A 20404-nucleotide genomic window follows, 5' to 3' on the forward strand; every position below is an offset into this window, starting at 1 on the left:
TGTAACTCTGAGAGTGTACAACATGTGTACACTCTCAGAGTTATGAGGGGCCTGTGGCCAAATGCATACCAAACTGGGGGCGTCGTAGTTTGAGAACCACAGATATGGGAGACTGGGGTCAAAAGTAACACTTTTAGCATTTTCCTTCATAATTCACAGACTACTTGAAATATCCTAGTCATCTTTTGCTATAAGAAACATACATATATATGTGCCCTAATTAATAATACCAGTTATAAGCTTAATAAGGACATGCAATGAGCCAGAGAGTGTTACATTTGCCCCCTGTTACTTTTGCCCCCAGTGCAGTCTATAATACTTAATACTGTCAGTATATCATAATTGTTGGTGAATTCTCGGCAGCGCGCACTTATCTCCGCGGGGCGAGGACGCGCCCTTTAATGACCCTCCTCCTCTTTCCTTCCTCCTCCTCCTCCTCCTCCTCCTCTTCCTCTCACATCAGCAGAAATCCCACCACCAACCACTCTCTGTTTTTAAAGCCACCGTACAACAGGAAGTCAGCGCCACTCAGCCAGAGGACGAGACACAGTGAAGAGCTGCTGTTTATCCCCCCTCTTCTTTCTCTCCTGTTGTCATCCCTTTGTTTAGCCATTCATTTAGTCGCTTTCAACAGTCACCCCCCTCCTCTCTCTCTTTGTTTTTAAACCCACCATGTACCGCTACTTCGGGGAGCTGCTCACCCGCTCGGCGGGGAGCTGCGGGGCGCTGGCCTCCGCCAGCGGCTGCGCGGACGCCGCTCTGCCGGCGGCGTCCTCCGTGCTCCGGGCGCGTCGCTACGGCTCCGCGGCGGACGAGCCCGACAACCCCAACTTCTTCCGCATGGTGGAGGGCTTCTTCGACCGCGGCGCCAGCATCGTGGAGGACCAGCTGATGGAGGACCTGAGGACCAAGGAGACCCCCGAGCAGAAGAGGAAACGCGTGCGCGGCATCCTGGGCATCATCAAGCCCTGCAACCACGTCCTGAGCCTCAACTTCCCCATCAAGAGGGACAACGGCGAGTGGGAGGTGATCGAGGCGTACCGCGCCCAGCACAGCCAGCACAGGACGCCCTGCAAGGGGGGTAAGGAGGCACCAGAGGAATCCCCCTGCCCTGTCACTGTGTGGGGGTCCCCTTGATTTTGACAGCTAGCATTACTAGCAGTAGATCCCCCCCTGTCACTGTATGGGGGTCCCCTTGATTTTGACAGCTAGCATTACTAGCAGTAGATCCCCCCTGTCACTGTATGGGGGTCCCCTTGAGTTTGACAGCTAGCATTACTAGCAGTAGATCTCCCCAGTCACTGTGTGGGGGTCTCCTTGAGTTTGACAGCTAGCATTACTAGCAGTAGACCCCCCCCCCCTTTCACTGTGTTGGGGTCCCCTTGAGTTTGACAGCTAGCATTACTAGCAGTAGATCCCCCACTTTCACTGTGTGGGGGTCCCCTTGAGTTTGACAGCTAGCATTGCTAGCAGTAGATCCCCCCTGTCACTGTATGGGGGTCCCCTTGAGTTTGACAGCTAGCATTACTAGCAGTAGATCCCCCCCTGTCACTGTATGTGGGTCTCCTTGAGTTTGACAGCTAGCATTACTAGCAGTAGATCTCCCCTGTCACTGGTTTTTGTGTCTCCTTGAGTTTGACAGCTAGCATTACTAGCAGTAGATCTCCCCTGTTACTGGCTTTTGGGTCTCCTTGAGTTTGACAGCTAGCATTACTAGCAGTAGATCCCCCTGTCACTGTGTGTGGGTCCCCTTGAGTTTGACAGCTAGCATTAGCAACGGTAGCCCCCCCACACTGTCACTGTCACTGCTACTGAATCAGCTGCTGTTTAGTGGGTTTGCGTTGTGTTGCTTCACGTCACATTGTTTTAACAGAGTATAGCCTACACGTGTCTGTCTTCAAGGGGGGGTAAGAAGGCACAGAGAAACCCCCCCCCACCCTGTCACTGTGTGGGTCCCCTTGAGTTTGACAGCTAGCATTTTGCAGCAGGCATTTTTTACATGAAATAGCAGGGTGAATGAATACAGGTGTTACCACAATGAGACCATTAATGTAAACAGAAATCAGGGGTGCTGCCTATTGTTGTACTGTATGTCTGTTGGCTCACTGGAAAGGCTCTGTCTGCTAGGCCAGTGGTTCTCAAACCTTTAACTTTCAAGGACTAACAGGTCCATTTGGTTCCATTTGTACACTGTCAGAGTTAGAGACCTGTAAGGGTCCATTTAGAACTCTTGTAGAGCCCATTTAGATCCCTGTGTGGGGGTCCACTTGAGTTTGACAGCTAGCATTAGCAGTAGCCCCCACACTGTCACTGCTACTGAATCAGCTGGTTTGGTGGGTTGCATTGTGTTGTTGCTTCACTGACATTGTTTTAAGTATATATATTAAATATATTTTAAGTATAGCCTATGTTTGTCTAAAACTAGTTGAACTGGTCAGCTATGATGTCAGTGCTGGTGGCACTTATCTTCTGTCTTTAAAGAGTGTCATTTCATTTGCATGACCTTCCAGCGCAACCTGTGGCTTAAAGGAGAATTCCGGACAAATTAAGTGTTATCTTTGATGTCTCGTTACTCACCTACCGATGTGAAAAGTAGCGTTCTTTTTTTTCATATATTCCCCTGTCGTCATTTTTTAAACCCCCTCCGTTGTCATAATGGGAGCGCGTGGCTAAGGGAAATTCGTCTATTATAACCGACGCAAAGTTGTTTTTTTCACTACTAGTATTCATAGTAGAGTCTCATGATAGTCAAACATGCGTTGAAACTATCTGCGAGGCTGCCGTCAATGGCGAACGATTTAACACTGGTTGCTTGTTTCCAGATTCTGGCAACACGAGTTGCCAGGTTCTGGAAGAAACAAGCAACCAGTGTTAAATCGTTCGCCATTGACGGCAGCCTCGCAGATAGTTTCAACGCATGTTTGACTATCATGAGACTCTACTATGAATACTAGTAGTGAAAAAAACAACTTTGCGTCGGTTATAATAGACGAATTTCCCTTAGCCACGCGCTCCCATTATGACAACGGAGGGGGTTTAAAAAATGACGACAGGGGAATATATGAAAAAAAAGAACGCTACTTTTCACATCGGTAGGTGAGTAACGAGACATCAAAGATAACACTTAATTTGTCCGGAATTCTCCTTTAAAGTTAGCTGTCAAAGTTGCAGGAGCCTCCTGTCATTGTGGGTGGGTGTCAGTAGACCCTTTTCGTGGCAATGCTTTATTGACATGAAATAATAGGGTATAAACACAGGTGTGTTACCTTAAGGTTCTATTTAGTGTAGCCTACAGAGCCTTTCCAGTGAGCCAACATATAGTGCAACACTAGCAGCAACGCTGACTCTGTTAAAGGTGTCATTGGTAACGCCTGCATTTAACCTGCTATTTCATGTAAAAATTAATAAATTGAATGACTGACACATTGTATTTTACAATACCCTTAGTTGTCATGGTCTTGCAACATCCTTAGCCTTGGATCAAGACAGTCATCGGTGTCATATAAAATATCTTGTATCTTGTATCAAGGCTGGCAACATCCTTATATTGGTCTTGTTCCTGGAAAATATTAGGGTGCTCAATGTGTGTGATGGTGTCGGAGAACTGGTTGTGGAGGAAGCTACATGTAGGCAAAGGCAATGGGCATCAGGTGCACTTTAGTTGGTTGATCCTTGCCCTGACATCTCTGTTTGCTGCATGAGGTGACACAAAACATGTGATCCCTGTTTCTATGCAAGACAAGACCCTTGCGGACCTATTGCTGATCCAGTCAAAAGCAGTCAAACCAGTCGAAGCAGGCCACACGCCAACACACTCCTCTCATCCTACTGCCACACATAGCAAATAATGACAGTGACAGCAATTTTGACAGCAAAAACAGTTTTGCCTGATGTGTCTTGTTTCGCTCTGGCAGCGCCGGTTGGGGGGTACTAGAATGAATTACCTGCCTGGTTCAAAGTTCAAGGTTCATTTCTGGGGAATCATGGGTAGTTTCTTGTCAGCGGGAGAGGAGAGGACATGACGTACGTACAGCGAGGCTGTGGGTGAGGGGAGCTACTGTATACGGGTGGAGTGGGAGGGAGGAACGGAGGCCGGGGGGTGGTAATGTATGGAGGCATTCCTATTTGTCAGTGTGTGACAGGTGGGGGAGGGTGCACCGCACATGGGCAAGAGGAGGGGGAAGCAGAAGATATTCTGTTGAGAGAGAGAGAAAGACAGAGAGAGGGGGGACGACATGTCATTGAATCACTCAGTCAAAGGGCATGTTTGACTGGACATTGGCCCAGTATTGCTACTGTGAAACATGTCCATTGCACCTGTCCATCTCTAGCTAGTGATCTGGCTGTAGTGCAGACCTATTCTGGGCCGCTGTGTTTCTCCAAGGGTAGTAGTAAAGTATAGCAACAACACACTTCTGTCGTTCTGAATGCCCTGTACAGAACACACCTCAGACTGGAAGAGAGTAGGGTGGGGGATCCGGAACCGAAGGAACCGGATCCAACATTGAGCAACCGGAATCGGTTCCATTACATTTGGAGCCGTTTCCGGAACCGGTTTTATCACACTGGTCAGAGCTGGTATGTGTACTTGGTCTGCTATACAATTATAATACTAGTGGTTCTCAAACATTTTAATTTCGGATCAAATGGACCCATAAGGGTCCGTTTGGTTACATTTGTACACTCTCAGAGTTACAGACTTCTAAGGGTTCATTTGGAACCCCCTATAGGAATCGTGAAAGGGAACTGTTAAGGAATCGGACCATTAAGAGGGAATCGTTAAGGAACCGGGATCGTTAAAAGCCTAAAGGATCCCAACCCTAGAAGAGAGATGTTTTCTATTCAAGATCCAAACAGCAGGGATGCTTGAAGCTGGGAATTGAACCCATGGGCGGTTGCAATGGTGTTGTGTTCTAGGCTGTTTCGAAGGGCATACGATAATCATTCCCTGCACGACATGCGTGTGGTCGTGGTCATACGCTGACGCTCGCAATGGTTAGTAGAGGACACATGCTTTTTTTCAAATAATTCTGCACGTCATACTACGTATACAGTATAGCGTAACAACGCGGTAGAACACACCACTAGGCGGTTGCAGTCATGAGGTGGCTTACTTGAACCAAACCTGCCCTGTCCACCAGGGTGCCTTAGAGCGGTTTTATTTTAGAAAGCATCTTGAAAGGGAGGCTTTTGAGCCGTAATCCCTAGACCCTATTACCTAAAAACAAGACCAGGAGACCTGGTTCTGCCAGACCCAGAATAAATTCCTAGTACTTTATAAGATCAGAGCACTACGTCACGCCGGACTTCGCATGACGTGTCAGCTTGACACGTCATGCGAACCCTAACCCTCTTTTTTGCCCATGTATGGACAAAGCCTCATGTAGGCACGTCATGCGAACCCTAACCCTCTTTTTTGCCCATGTATGGACGAAATGGGACAAAGCCTCATGTAGGCCGACCCCTTGGGTCTGGCAAAAACATGCATCAGGGATGCTTAAGTGCCCCACCATGTGAGTCAGTACCCATCAATTGATCAGTTATCATCATCACTTGTAATGGTCATATTGATGCCTATTAGCACTGGCTCAGTGTTAATATGGAACCTGCTCTGCAACATCGCTGTCAACAGCTACATCTTATTTCATGAAGCAATCCTCATCCCTCTATAATCTATATCACTGATAATTTATCCTAAATCTGAGGTGGTGACTCAGTTTACTACTACTGGTAATCTACCAGTCGAGTAGAAGTTCTGCTATCTGCTTGAGCAACTCCGTATTCAGTGACTGTTGACCGACGGTCTATAAACCAAACCCAGTGTAATACTCCTCTCAGGGCCAACTGTGGCATAACAGGGGTGTTACAGGGGGTCAAGAGCTGTTATTTTGCAGTGGGTTTAATCATTGATTGCAGCATGTAGACCCTTGGTCCTGCTTTGATCAAGGTAAAGTGCAAAGGCTGTACCACACACAATAACGGCTTGTGGTACTGTACATTGGACCCTGGCACATGGGTATTTTTTTGCTCCTCATAGCACATTGCAGGTTTCCTGCATTCATGTTTGGTCACCTGTTAGCTATGTGTTAAGCTGAGAGTGCTTACTGTCTAGTTGAATGCATTAACTGCTATGCAGTTTTGAACCCTTTATGTCAGTGTACTTGGTTGATAGTCCTGCTATGTTTAAGGTTAATAATCACCTCTGTGCAAGTGTGCATAGCTGTAATCCGAGGCTTTCAGAAGGTGGCATAACTGTTTCCCACAGCTTCGTTTGATTGGCTCGGCTGCATGTTTGTAACGGAAACACATAATGTGACACCTTCACCTCGGTTTCCAGTTGAAGTATGCTGCTGAGCCAATCAAAAGAATTTATGCGGAAATGAACAGGACACGGGTATGCCACCCACTGAAAACCCATGGGACTATAGCCTATTGTTTTATGTTTTGTTAGAACTAAGAAAACTATTTGTATTGTACACTCTACTGTAGTTGGCACTCTGTAAAAGGTTTTCTTGATTTTTGATACTTGTGTTGCTGGGTGGGTGTGTGTGTTACTGGTATTGTACTAATGACTGCTAGTTAAGTACAGCATACATTGCTCTCTTGCAACAAAGGAAAAACCAAGGCACTCTTCTGGTGAAAAAAGTTAGAAAGCCTTTATTAATGTGGCTAGTTCACAATAGAATGTGTGGGGATAACCAGGTTATCCCAGTTTTTAACAGATTCTAGTTCATAATAGAATTTGTTAAAAACTTGAATAACCAGGTTATCCCAGTTTTTAACAAATAATATTATGAACTAGCCACATCAATAAAGAGTGCCAGAAGAGTGCCTTGTTTTTTTTCCTTTTGTTGCAAGTTTTCAGTCCCCTACCAAAGAGCACCTTCGCAGCTCGCTACACTTTTATGGACCTCCGAGCACCCAGACCCTTTCTTTTTTTCTGAATACATTGCTACTCTGTTGACAGAGAAGCTATAACACAGAACATCCACCTGTGTGTGTGTGTGTGTGTGTGTGTGTGTGTGTGTGTGTGTGTGTGTGTGTGTTAGTGGGTATGGAAGGGTGGGTGTAGGACAGGTACTGGTATGTGTGGATATGGGGGCAGGGGGGAGATAAAAGTCGTCTTAAGTTTGTCTTTGGTGGGTCTGTGTGTGGGGCGCGTGTTTGCGCATGTGGCATGTTTAAGCAGGGTGGGGCACCACCACTCCATCTTGAAGAGCTGCCAACTGCAGAAAGGAAAATGAGTCAGAATGGGTTTCAGTGGAGAATGGAGATTCTTTTCATGTCACGTGGCGTAAATGAATAGCTTGGACTGCTCTTCTGTAGCAAAGGCCTTTCCACCCCACAAGATACATTTCTGGGCAGTTCTTCTTTGGATTAACCTTCGCACACCAACAATTAACTAATTAATTAGTTCGTTTTAATTTGGGCTTTTGGTGTTGTGTGTGATGTGACCATTTAAGCCCTCTTATCCTTAGTCATGCAACGAATAGCAGAAATTAGACGATCGACAAGCTCACGATGCGTTGCTTCACAATGCGTGGTGAGCTTGTAGATCTGCTATTCTTTGAAAATGTTTGAAAAATGTTGCCTATAATAGCATGCTCAAAACAGGGACAGCAGGCTAAAAGTGTTCAGTTTAGTTAAGTTTTTTTAATTTGCACATGCATAGTAAAACAAATATAAAGTAGAAGAGATAGAAGAATACTATCAGAATGGAGAACCAAAACATGATGTGCATCCAGAATCTCTGGAACCAGAAACGCCAAAAGTCAAAACCAAAGGGCTTGTCGTGCGGCTTGGCCTTCCTTATGAAACTCCTTAACCCTTTTAATCCGGGATCGCATCTGTGTCATTTTAGATTTCTTTGGCTATTCAAAGGTGCCGCACTATGAGCTTATAGATCTGCTATTTTTGAAAAAGTTCGAAAATCGTGAACAATTATGAAATTGTTTGAGAACCACTGATAGCAACATAAGTTAAAAAAAAAACTGTAGGATTTAGAGGACAATAGACATTAGTAGAATTAGTAGAATTTGTAGAAACTTTTTCATGTCAAGGACCCCCAAAATGATATGTATTTGGCTGCGGACCCCCATCTAAAAATATGTTGTTCCAGGGACCCCCCCTTAGAAGCAAAGATTTGAGTTAAAATATATATATATATATATAGTCAAAGATTTGCACACATTTTCACGATAAAAAAAAAGCAGATCTACAAGCTCATAGCACCGCACCGAGTGCCGCGCTATGAGCTTGTAGATCTGCTTTTTTTTTAATTTTTGAATAGCCAAAGTATAAAATAGTCGTTCCCTGTTTGAAGGGATTAAAACCGGAGAACTAAGGTGTGAATGACACAGCACACAGAATCTTGCAGTAGAAGATTCACTGATGAAAAGACGAAGGCTCTTGAAGGGAGTAAATCATTTGGGGGGAAAACACGTCACAGTGTCTAGAGGAAAACAAACTGCTCCTCTCTGACTCACAGGGCCTGCTTTCTTTTCCATCCTCTCCTCCCTCCTCTGACCACTGCAGCAGCGTTGCCAGATTTTGCCAGAGAAATAAGCAACCATGTCTATGAAAACGAGCCCAAAATAAGCGACTATAATGTAGGCCACATGAGCACTTTAAACCTACTGTATATGCTTCGGATATTTGAAAATAGCCGATTTACAAGCTCACAGCACGTTGCTATGCGACGCGTTGTGAGCTTGTAGATCTGCTATTCCTCCCCCCCCAAATTTCTCTTTAAAAAAGTGGAAAATGACTATAAAAAAACAGAAAACTGGTACACAGGTCTGTGGACAAATATATATTAATTTGGGGGTTCTTGACATTATCGAACAAACCCCAAAAAATGCAACCCGCAACTACCAATATTTTACAAGCAACTTAACAGAAAAACAAGCCCAAAGCCGCCGCTTATAATAAGCAGACCTGGCAGACCCCAAATTACGGGTTGTACTGTAGCGTTGGTGGGGGCAGTGTTTACTTCCACACAACCCGCCTCGCATTACTGTGGAATGTGTTTACATATGTGCGCTTTGTTTCATGTGCTGCAGCAGGCGATCGGGATGGGCTAATGAACCAGATAGTAGGTCAGGGGGGGGCCGGGGGGGGGGGTACTGGTACAGGCTCGTCTTTGTTCAAAATGCCCTCATGAGCAGTGGCGGAAGAAGTACTCTTTACTGGAGTAAAAGTAGCAACACCGAAATGTAGAAATACTTGAGTAAATGTACTTAGTTACTTTACACCACTGCTCATTAGTTTTCACTGTAGCTCTCTCTGACTCACATCAGCTGAGGCTGGCATGAAGAGAGAGAGAGAGTCTGTTTTATGGCACAAGGAAACACCAGGCGTGTTTGTTAATACGATAACTGGGGGCGACTGGTCTTCATCTACAGCTAGGGGTCTTCAACAGGGGGTCCGGGACCCCTAGGGGGTCCTCGGAGTTACTACAGGGGGGGCCGCCAAATCTTTGTGGGATATGATATATTTTTTTTTTACCTTAACCACTTGAAAAATCCCTTTTCTGAGGAGAACTTTAGCCAAAAATAGTAGATCTACAAGCTTACAACGCGAGCTTGTAGATCTACTATTTTTATTTATTGGCAAAGAGGTATAGGTGTAGAGGGGGAAAAAAGAGCAGACCAAATAAAAAAAATTAAGAGTTTAATCTGCAACACAATTTTATACATTATAGAGGGGGTCCCTGCTTCATCTCTCTCTCTCAGCTAGGGGGTCCTTGACTTGAAAAACGTTGAAGACCCCTAATCTACATACAGTATAGCACTGGTTCTGGGGTCCAGGGATCTCCAGGAGGTCATTGAAAGGAGACATCCAAAGTGCCCAGGAGGTGCAGGACAAACCGCAATACATAAAAAATGAAATAAGGTCCGCTCAATGGCAAGATAAACTCCACAGTTTATTGCTTTTTTAACGTTTCGATGACATGTTGTAACTCTCAGATTTACAGTGTATATTGGGGTCCCAGAGGGACAAATCAAATAGGGGTCCGTGAAATTGAAATTTCTGATTGAGAGTCACTGATCTGCAGTATAGCTTCCACAGTCTGTGTTATATTTATGGCGTCGGTGATCTCAGCCTCACAATGGAGCGGAAGGGACTGAAATAATTACAAACGAGATTAGGTGGGCACTGACCGAATGACGTCATTGGCCTGCGCTGAGAGATGAGGTCATAACTGCAGACGAGCCAAGTGGGCGAGGTTTGCATCAATCCTATTTGCTTCACCGTCTCCTTGGCTCCGTGCCGAGGAGCTTTTTATAATGAAATACACACTCACACCACACCACACAGCTTTTGTCTATAACAGTATGCTGCAGTCTCCTCTGTGTGTTGCCAGATGCCCTTGGGTTTCTCTCTGTGTAAGCTAACACTGGATGAACTATATTTGGTTGACACACACACACACACACACACACACACACACACACACACACACACACACACACACACACACACACACACACACACACACACACACACACACACACACACACATTCCAGCCATGCCGGTGGACTGTACTGTATGTTGGGGCAGTCCAGTCCGGCTGGCTCAGGACTCAGGGGTCAGACATGTGATATCATGGAAGCGTCAGAGAAAGGCTGGCCCAATGGGCGTTACCATGGTGACGGCATGCAGCATACCCCCAGACAGCAGTCGAGGAATGGCTGAGGCATAGAGCAGTTTGTATTTGGAGGTCTGAACATAATATTTGCCAGGGACACCCATACAGGATTTGTGTTGTTAAAGTTATTTAGTTACTTATTTTCTATCAATTACACACCCCATAAAGCACTGAATTCATGGAGATTTTTTGGTTTTTGTCGCATTCCTGAGCCAATACTTTGATGACCGGCGGTCTCTCCGGTAGGAGACTCAAAGGACACTACCGGATACACTAGCATCTTTCCGGCCGGTCATAACATTTTTGGCTTAGGAATGCAACCAAAACTAAAAAATCTCCATGAATTTAATGCTTCATGGGGTGTGTAATTGATTGAAATAAGTACTTTTTTGGGTAAACTACTCCTTTAAAATGTTTCAAAAATATCCCAATTTGTTTCACTATTTTCAAATAGCTGATGTATATAGGGTTAAAGTGGTTAAACAGATTTTGATGCTATATTAACTAATTCTGCTTGGGACCCCCCCCCATCAAGGGACCCCTGGGGGTCCCCGGTGGTGCCACTTGGGAACCACTGGCAAAGAGGTTGGGCTCAGATTGGATGTTGTGTGGTGTGGTGTGGTGGGATTGGCTCATTGTCTCTCCGCCCCCCCCCCCCTGGCTATTGACTGTGACCATGACTTCCTGAAGCAATTTAGCCTCTGAACTGTTGGTGAGCCTGCACTTTCTGTGGCGCTGAAGAACACAGCCTCCGTTTTTTATGGCCCAATCCAGCTCTTTTTATCTTGGCTATTGATTTGCTTGGAGTGTTAGCAGTGGTGGAACTGTTTGCAATAAACTAAAAGTGTCCCCTTGTCGCAGTCCAGCCTAATGGCTGGTGTTGCTTCAACAAGATTCAACCACTTCTCCGATATGAACAGTTTTATTGATTGATTGAATACTTTATTAGACAGAAATGTAAACGGCATGAGGTACAGTCAGACATTTGGGCTAAAAGGATAACACAAACATGTCCTGGGGACTTGTTTCCATTGTGGTCCTTTGTATTCAATTCATTAAGACCTGGAACGCATCTGTGTCACTTTAGATTTCTTTGGCTATTCAAAAATAGCAGATCTACAAGCTCATAGCGCGGCACTCGGTGCCGCGCTATGAGCTTGTAGATCTGCTATTTTTGATAAAATCTCGAGAAAATATTCTTCAGATTTTTTTCAAAAAACTGTTAGGATTTAGAAAACATTTTAAAGAATCGCCTCAGGTCTTAATGGGTTGACAAAAATAATGTATTAAGGCATATTTGGCTTACTAGCCAGGGATCCTTTTAAGCACAGTACTTGAGTAAATTTACTTTAGTTACTTTACACCGCTGGACGTCAGGAATAATGTGTTAAACAGTGTTCTGTTGACATCCAATAGGGCATAGTAGGGCTAAAGTGGTTAATGTATGTTTTATAATACCCACAAAGTAAGTAGTAACTAAAGTTTTCACATAATTGTACGGGGAGTAAAAGTACAATATTTGCCTCTGAGATGTAGTGGAGTAGAAGTAAAGGTATTGAAAATTGATGTGGTGGAGTAGAAGTAGAAGTATTGAAAATTGGAAAAATTCAAGTAAAGTACAAATACCTTACCTTAACATAGCATAACAATGACACCAACATACAATATCATCAACACAAAAAAGAAGAAATGTCGGCAGTGAATGCCATCTCCTTTCTATGGGAAAAGTGTGTACCTCCCCTAGTGGTCTCCTGAAAGATGGATTCTCAGGCCTGTTTTGAAGGAAGCCAGTGATCAGTGATGATGAGGTAGACAGGAAGACATTTTTTATTCTCATTTGTATTTTTGGGCAGTGTAGCCGCCCCTATAAGTGGGGTTGGGACACCTCATTAGTATTAGTTTCCTGCACTGTGATTGGCCCATTAGTAGACCCCTAGCTGTACTGTGATTGGCTGACTCTATTGGCTGACTCTATTCAGCACTGTGATTGGCTAGCGAGACACATGATGACATTAATAACCTATAAATAGGATTATGCACTTCCAAAAATCAGTTTTTTTGGAAGTGAGCTTCCATCACTATGATGACCACTGTGATGACCACACCGCCCACTTCACACTGGGTGTGATTTTTTAATAGTCTGAAGGACTACCTTTTTGCCATCTTTTGTTTGTGACAGTATATATAAATACTTGCTGTTTCGTTGCATCTAGTTGCGGGGTGGGGGTGGGATATGATATTATATGTGACACAGGTGTTCAGCTGACATCACAATTAGGTGGACAACACACACAGTTTGGTGCTGCCAACATTATGCCCGTTGTTAACTGACCTTGTTGTTGTTTTTCAGGTATCCGTTACAGTAACGATGTGTCTGTGGACGAGGTGAAAGCCCTGGCATCTCTGATGACCTACAAATGTGCCGTTGTTGGTAAGTAACCAGAGCGTATCATTCGCTGTATTTATTTCTCATCTCTTTGTTAGTGTCCCTGATGGCATATCTATCTATATAAGTGCAGTGGAGTTTCAAACACTCTGCACACAAGTTAACAGTGGTGGAAAGTAACTAAGTACATGTACTCAAGTTCTGTACTTAAGTACAATGTTGAGGTATTTGTACTTTACTTGAGTATTTACAATTTACAATACTTTTACTCCACTACATCTCAGAAGCAAATATTGTACTTTTACTCCACTAGAATTATTTGAAAACTTAGTCACTAGTTACTTTGTAGATTTTGATTATTATTACAAAACATACATTAACCACTTCAGCCCTATATACATTTCGGCCATTTGAAAATAGCCGATCTACAAGCTCACAATGCGACGAGCTTGTAGATCGGCTATTTTCAAAAGATTTTCATGCATTCGAAAACTTGTAATGGGACATTCTGCATAATGAGTACTTTTACTTTTGGTACTTTAAGTACATTTTGATGCCAATACTTTTATACTTTTACTCAAGTACATTTTGAATTCAGAACTTTTACTTGTAACAGAGTATTTCTACATTGCAGTATTGATACGTTTACTTAAGCAAAAAAAAAAATAGTACTTTTCCCACCACTGCAAGTTAACATGTTTGTGTCTGTGCATGAACTTAACAAAATGAGTTGGTGTGAACTGTACATGTTGTACATTTGTTTGTGTGTGATCCTAATCCCATGTTGTCCCCACTGTATTCTCCCCTCCCCCCCAGATGTGCCGTTTGGAGGGGCCAAAGCCGGAGTCAAGATCAACCCCAGGAATTACTCTGTAAGTCCTAACCACATCAGCCCCCCTCCCCCACATACTACACACACACGCCACAGGCAAGACCAAACACACATTTCCATGTCATTCTGTTTCTTTGAATCGATGACCTAGAAAAGCTGCTGTTTTCAAGTTTAGACACATAACCATAGCAGACACAGAGCTGGTAGTTCCCCAGTGGTGCACACTGACTACACAGAGAGCCATGTCCAACCTCTGCTCACCCAATGATGTAACAGAGGATGCTACGGGACAGAAGACATGATGGGTGTTTTTCGATTGAATATTTTATTAGGCAGAAATGTAAAAAACAGCACAAGTACAGTTAAAAACACTTTGTCTAAAAGGTCTGTCCAAAAAAGTCCTTGCGGTCTTGTTTCCATTGAGGTCCTCTTCTTGGTATTCAATTCATAAACATATATAGTAACACCAACCAGTTCAATATTATCACACAATACAGAAAAAAACCCCACTATGTACAGAGTCGGAATGGGGGGGGGGGGGGGGTGAGGAAGAGTCAAGTCTAAGGGAGAAGTGGTACTACCTCCCTTTAGGCCTCCTGAAAGGTGAATTTTCAGGGCTGCTTTAAAGGAACCCAGCGAACTGCATTATCTTCTGCAGTTTTCCTCCCAGTGCGGAGGAAGAAGGCCTAGGATGTTTACCTCTTTCTTTGAATATAATATACTTCTTGGTTTCTGTTGTGTGTAAGCGACGGGATCATAAGACCCAGTTACTGAGTGTCAAGTCTCCAGGTTTTCTTCAGAATATGTATGACACTGATTTACTGTGACACTATGTATAATGGCACATTAGGGAGTCCACTGGTAGTGGTTCTCAAACGTTTTATTTTCAAGGACCCCCATAACTCTGAGAGTGTACAAATGGAACCAAATGGACCCGTTCCTTCCATTTGTACACTCTCAGATTTACAGACCTGTAATGGTCATTTAGGGCTAGTGTTTGTCTACTAATTTTTTATGTCCATGGCAAAAATAGAATTTTGACAAAAATGTCCACCACAAGCCAGCATGGCGATGACCCCTGCGCGTCAATGACATGCACTCCTCATTGTGTTTGCAGGACAATGAGCTGGAGAAAATCACCAGGAGGTTCACTATTGAGCTGGCCAAGAAGGGATTCATCGGTGAGTGCAATGAGGACGGATTATTATAATTTTTTATTCGTTTAATGCCGTTGTTGCTGCTCAAGTGACGCCACTTTATTGTCCCTCTGTGAGCCTGATGGACATGGACATGGACTGTACAATGTTCTGGTAATATATTAAACTTTGGTAAGGACACAAAGGCCAGGTGCAAAGGCCTAAGGTGTTATACATGTATTTCCAAGTTGCTTAATTACATAAGAAAATGCATTTTCGACCTGAAAATGCATTTCCAGGTCGCGGATACCAATTTTATCCAATCAGGAGAGAGAACTCATACAGGATAGACAAGTGAAATCGTAAGTGATGACACACAGGAATGAGACAGACAAAATTGGAACTGGAACACCACAAAGATCGAAGCTGATAAATGACTACTCTCTCCTGATTGGCTGAAATTGGCAACCCACCTGAAAATGGATTTTCAATTTATTGAAGAGATGGAGAGACAGATGTTACCACTGTTACTGAACAAACACTCTACAGCAATACAATGATTACTATCAGAATATATAGAGCTGTAACCTTTTCACAAAAAAAAACTTGCATTTTTACCAAAATATATCACTAACCCTAAATCTCACCTAAATGCCTAATCTTACCCCTATAACCCCCACATGTACTGTATAAATGCAACCCTGGGGATGACTCGACCATGTTAGTAAGATGTATGATCTGACACACACAGTGTTGCCAGATTCTGTGAGAGAAACAAGCAACCAGGTCTAGGAAAACCAGCCCAAAAGAAGCGACTATGGGCCACATGAGCACTTTAACATATACATCAGCTATTTGAAAATAGCAGATCTACAAGCTCACAACGCGTCGCGATGCGACGCGTTGTGAGCTTGTAGATCGGCTATTTTCAAATAAAATCTTGCGGGAAATTATAACAAGCAGATCTGGCAACCCTGGACACACATGCCAGTCTGTTCTCCTTGGACTGCATGTGGGGTTAATGACTACATTGTGTTCAATCCAAACACAGACGGAAATAGAGCCATGCCAGTCTGTGTGCTCTCTGCCTGGGAGCATGGACACCACAATGGTTGTTTAATATATAGACAGCTCTGCATTGTGGAAGCCACCCGCATTCTCACTTCATTCTCTCTCCATGCCACTATTTATAGACCCTGGAGGAAGAGGAACAGCAGTGCCCACTTGCACACTTGACTTCCTTAACCACACTGTGTGTGTGTGTGTGTGGTTGTTGTGTGCTTGTGCGTCCCATTGAGGAATTCACTCTTTCTCACAACTACCTCTTACCCCATTTAAAAATATATATATATTACATTACATTAATTCAACTGAGGATTTTACTGTGTGTTTCTGTTGCTGTTGTTGGAGCTGGTCAACCAGACATGTGGGGAGGGGGCTGGCTGGGGGACGGGTGGGGCTGCAGGTCATGCGTATTTATGACACAAGAGACACAGAACCTGGAATTTACAGTGACCCCCTGGTCACTCACGTGAAACATCAGAGACATTTGTGGATGCAGACCTGTACATGGTCAAATCCTCCACACAGAGGTCACCAATAGATATGCAAGTAATGTTTTTCAAAGTCCACCAGTTGGTTAGTTGTCCTTTATTATTATATTATATAAAAAGATGCTACCATAATACATTTTCAATGGAAGCCAGTGACATGAAGATACAAAGATACATCCGACGTTTGTAGCTGTAGTGACAAAGCTACAAATTCAAGTTGAGCTGGGTTCAACTTCCAGATACAAAGATACAAAACTACAACTGTAGCTCCAATGATGATGAAGATGACATCAACGACCATGTTGAGAAACACGGATACAAAGCGACACGGCGACAAAGATGCTGTGTATTTTTGTATCTTTGTATCTTTGTATCTGGCCTGTGTGAACGCACCATTATGGCCAGTGTGTCTGACAGATATTGTTCTAATCTGCTCAGCTGTGCACCTCTCAGTCTGGGGTTAAGAAAAAGTACATCAGATGCATTAACAATATTAGAAACCTCTCAAGCTTTGTTTTATCCTTTTGACTGATATGTAAAAGTATGCGTATGAATTTTTGTCTGTCACTCTGTCTGTCATTTTATGTGACATAAATACATGGCACTGACCCATGCGTGACAAGAACGTGCGTTCCTCCAACACAGCTGGCTGGTCCAAAATAAGCCTCCTTTCTCCTCTCCCCTCCCTCCTTCTCCTCCCTCTCCTCCCTTCCTCCTCACCCAGGACCCGGCATCGACGTCCCGGCCCCTGACATGAGCACGGGAGAGAGGGAGATGTCCTGGATCGCCGACACATACGCCAACACCATCGCACACACAGTGAGCCAACACACACACACACACACACACACTCTGAGGATTTTATTTGCTTTTTTAATTTTTACTCATGGACTATATTCTCATTTATTTCTACTTAGTTGTTGATTGTTTACATTACATTATAGTCATTTAGCAGACGCTTTTATCCAAAGCGACTTACGATAAGGGCATTCAACATAGGTAGCAACTAAGAGTATACCTAGACTAAGGTAAAAGTGCAATATGTCAGCTACCTACTTTCCTAAACAGATGAGACAAATAGAAATGAGCAAGAGCTAAAACAAATAAGTGTATCAAATAAACAAGATCCAGTAAAACAGGAGCTCGGACAAATAATTGACAACAAGGAGGCAAGGCTTAGAGGAAGGGTCAGGGTAGTGTTTCCTGAAGAGGTTTCAAAATAGATAATTACAAAATAATATCCAGTGACGTGTGTCCTACGTCCGTATTTGTTAATCATTCTCCTATCAAAAGCAGTCAAACAGGGCTTATTTGGCCACATCCAGGATTCCAGGGCAATATTGATGCAGTGTATGCTCTGTGTGTGTGTTAGACTGGACATAGATTAGAGCAGCGATTCTCAACCTGTGGGCCGCGAGGGTGGCCAAATGGTTGTCAAAACACTACGATTTTAATGATGGTATATCACTAATATTAAAAAGTGATACCAATAAATAATAACTTAAAGGATACTACGTTAGTTCAATTGATCCAAGGTATTAAAATACACAATAAAATACACATGGAATCAGTCCTGTAAAGGAAGATTACCTGGTCAACCAATTCTATTCACTTAACCCATTCAATCCGGGTTAACACCCGCATCTGTGTCATTTTAGATTTCTTTGGCTATTCAAAAATAGCAGATATACAAGCTCATAGCTTGTGTTTGCTATGAAAATTATATAAATATATATATATATAAATATATATATATTTTTTTTTTCTTGCATATATAAGATTTGCATACATTTGCCAAGATAAAACAAAATTGCTGATCTACTAGCTCATAGCGCGGCACTCAGTGCCGCACTATGAGCTTGTAGATCTGCTATTTTTTGAATAGCCAAAGAAATCTTAAAATTACATGTTCCTGGTTCCTGGTCTAAATGAATGAATGGGCTTCTATTATAAACGTGTACATTTCTCAAAAACTATTACATTTCAGAGGCATGTCAATGAAGTTCCCTTCAAGACTACTGAACAATCTATTGGCCAAATTAAGCCTTACTTAACCCCTGACTTTCTTTCTCTGGTAAAACGTTCAGTAGGATGGATTTTATATATATATCTTTTTAAACATAACAGTTCAAGTGGTCAGATGGTTGGGCCGTGAACGCTTTTCAAGATTTTCAATTTGGCCCTGATCCAGAAAAGGCTGAGAACCACTGGATTAGAGTAGTTGTTGCTATGACTGGTCTCATGAAACAGTCCACAGGGATCTGTGGTCATCGTTACACACACGCACACGCACCCGCACACACCTCATTCTCTCCCCCTCCCTCGCGTTCCATCTGTCTTCTTATCTGGCCATGGTGTCCACGGTGGCCCCCACACCCTCCTAGAGGGCTGTGTGTAGCGGGTGACACATTCCTGCCCCGGGTATCCTAACACATAGCATTCTGGGTAGTGTAGTTCAGTCTGTTTGCCTTCAATTATGTCCACAAGAATTGTGAAATCTCTGCTTCTGCTTGAACTCTCTCTGTGTGTGTGTGTGTGTGTGTGTGTGTGTGTGTGTGTGTGTGTGTGTGTGTGTGTGTGTGTAGGACATCAACGCCCATGCGTGTGTGACAGGGAAGCCCATCAGCCAGGGCGGTATCCACGGTCGTATCTCTGCCACGGGTCGCGGAGTGTTCCACGGCATCGAGAACTTCATCAACGAGGCTTCGTACATGTCCATGGTTGGTCTGAACCCGGGCTTCCAGGACAAGACCTTTGTCATTCAGGTACACACACACACACACACACGTGTGCACACACACATACACACACACAAATGGGGCGACAGTGGCTCAGGAGGTAGAGCGGCGGTCGCTTGGGAATCGGAATGTTCCCGGTTTGTGTCGCAGTGCCCTTGAGCAAGACTTGGTGCCTTGCATGGTTTCCTCTGCCATCCATGTGTGAATGTAACGGGTGAATTTAACCTTGTAAATCGCTTTTGGAAAAGGCACTACAGTATATGAATTCACCATTTACAAATGCAAGTGCATATGGTATAGTACTGTACAGTACATGCAGACATATACAATTTAGGCATTTAGCAGACGCAACACAAGATAATACATCAAATGCATAGAAATAGTAATCTAATAATAAACTGATACAAAAGTAAACCAAGACCCTATCATCAGCCTGTACATTGAAACTATACACACTATAGGATATCTGGTTAACAATGACCTGGCATCTGTCTACATAACTTGCTATCTAAGTTACATTTTAGCCTTTGCATAAGCCTGCAAGGTCGTCAAGGCTAGGTATACTGTGTAGATAAACCCTCCACCTCCACACACACACGCACACACACACACACACACACACACAAGTTCACACATACAAGCACACACACACACAAATGCCTGAAGACATAGTTTATACACGCATAAACCCAATCACGCACACATGCAGACAAATAATACAAACACACAGATACTGAAATTCTCTGAATTTTGGAATGCAGAGAAAACATACAGTAGGGTGTATATATATACTATATATATATATATACAGTATGTATCTCCTCACATCAGAAAAATGGGATTTATGTTCAAGATGTCCCTTTTAATTGGTGTGTCACCAATGTTAGTGCAACTGAAGCGACATGCGGAGCACGCTCCAGTTACATTCAGGCTTGATTTTATTCTAAAATAGCCGCTCTTCAAGCTCACTGCGCGTTGCAGCACTATGCGTTCGTTGTGAGATTGTAGATCGGCTATTTTCGGTACGCGTCACAGACATGAAACTAAGCATAGATCAGGCTTCAGCCTGCTGCTCCGTTGCTCTCACATCGTTGCTGTCGGGCGGAA

General features: G+C 43.6%; 1 protein-coding gene across 1 annotated transcript in view; it reads left to right on the forward strand.

Moving 5' to 3' along the window:
* Positions 1 to 496: 496 nt before the first annotated feature.
* Positions 497 to 20404, forward strand: part of glud1b (glutamate dehydrogenase 1b) — a 28980-nt gene continuing 9072 nt past the window's right edge. The window contains exons 1-6 of the mRNA XM_080456065.1: positions 497 to 1081; positions 13003 to 13083; positions 13855 to 13910; positions 14988 to 15051; positions 17284 to 17378; positions 19145 to 19324. Of these exons, the coding sequence (XP_080312191.1) occupies positions 673 to 1081; positions 13003 to 13083; positions 13855 to 13910; positions 14988 to 15051; positions 17284 to 17378; positions 19145 to 19324 (885 nt within the window). The 5' untranslated portion in view covers positions 497 to 672. The remainder of the gene's footprint in view (positions 1082 to 13002; positions 13084 to 13854; positions 13911 to 14987; positions 15052 to 17283; positions 17379 to 19144; positions 19325 to 20404) is intronic.

The sequence above is a fragment of the Gymnoscopelus braueri genome (assembly GCF_963280865.1).
Source record: "Gymnoscopelus braueri genome assembly, chromosome: 17".
NCBI lineage: Eukaryota > Metazoa > Chordata > Actinopteri > Myctophiformes > Myctophidae > Gymnoscopelus > Gymnoscopelus braueri.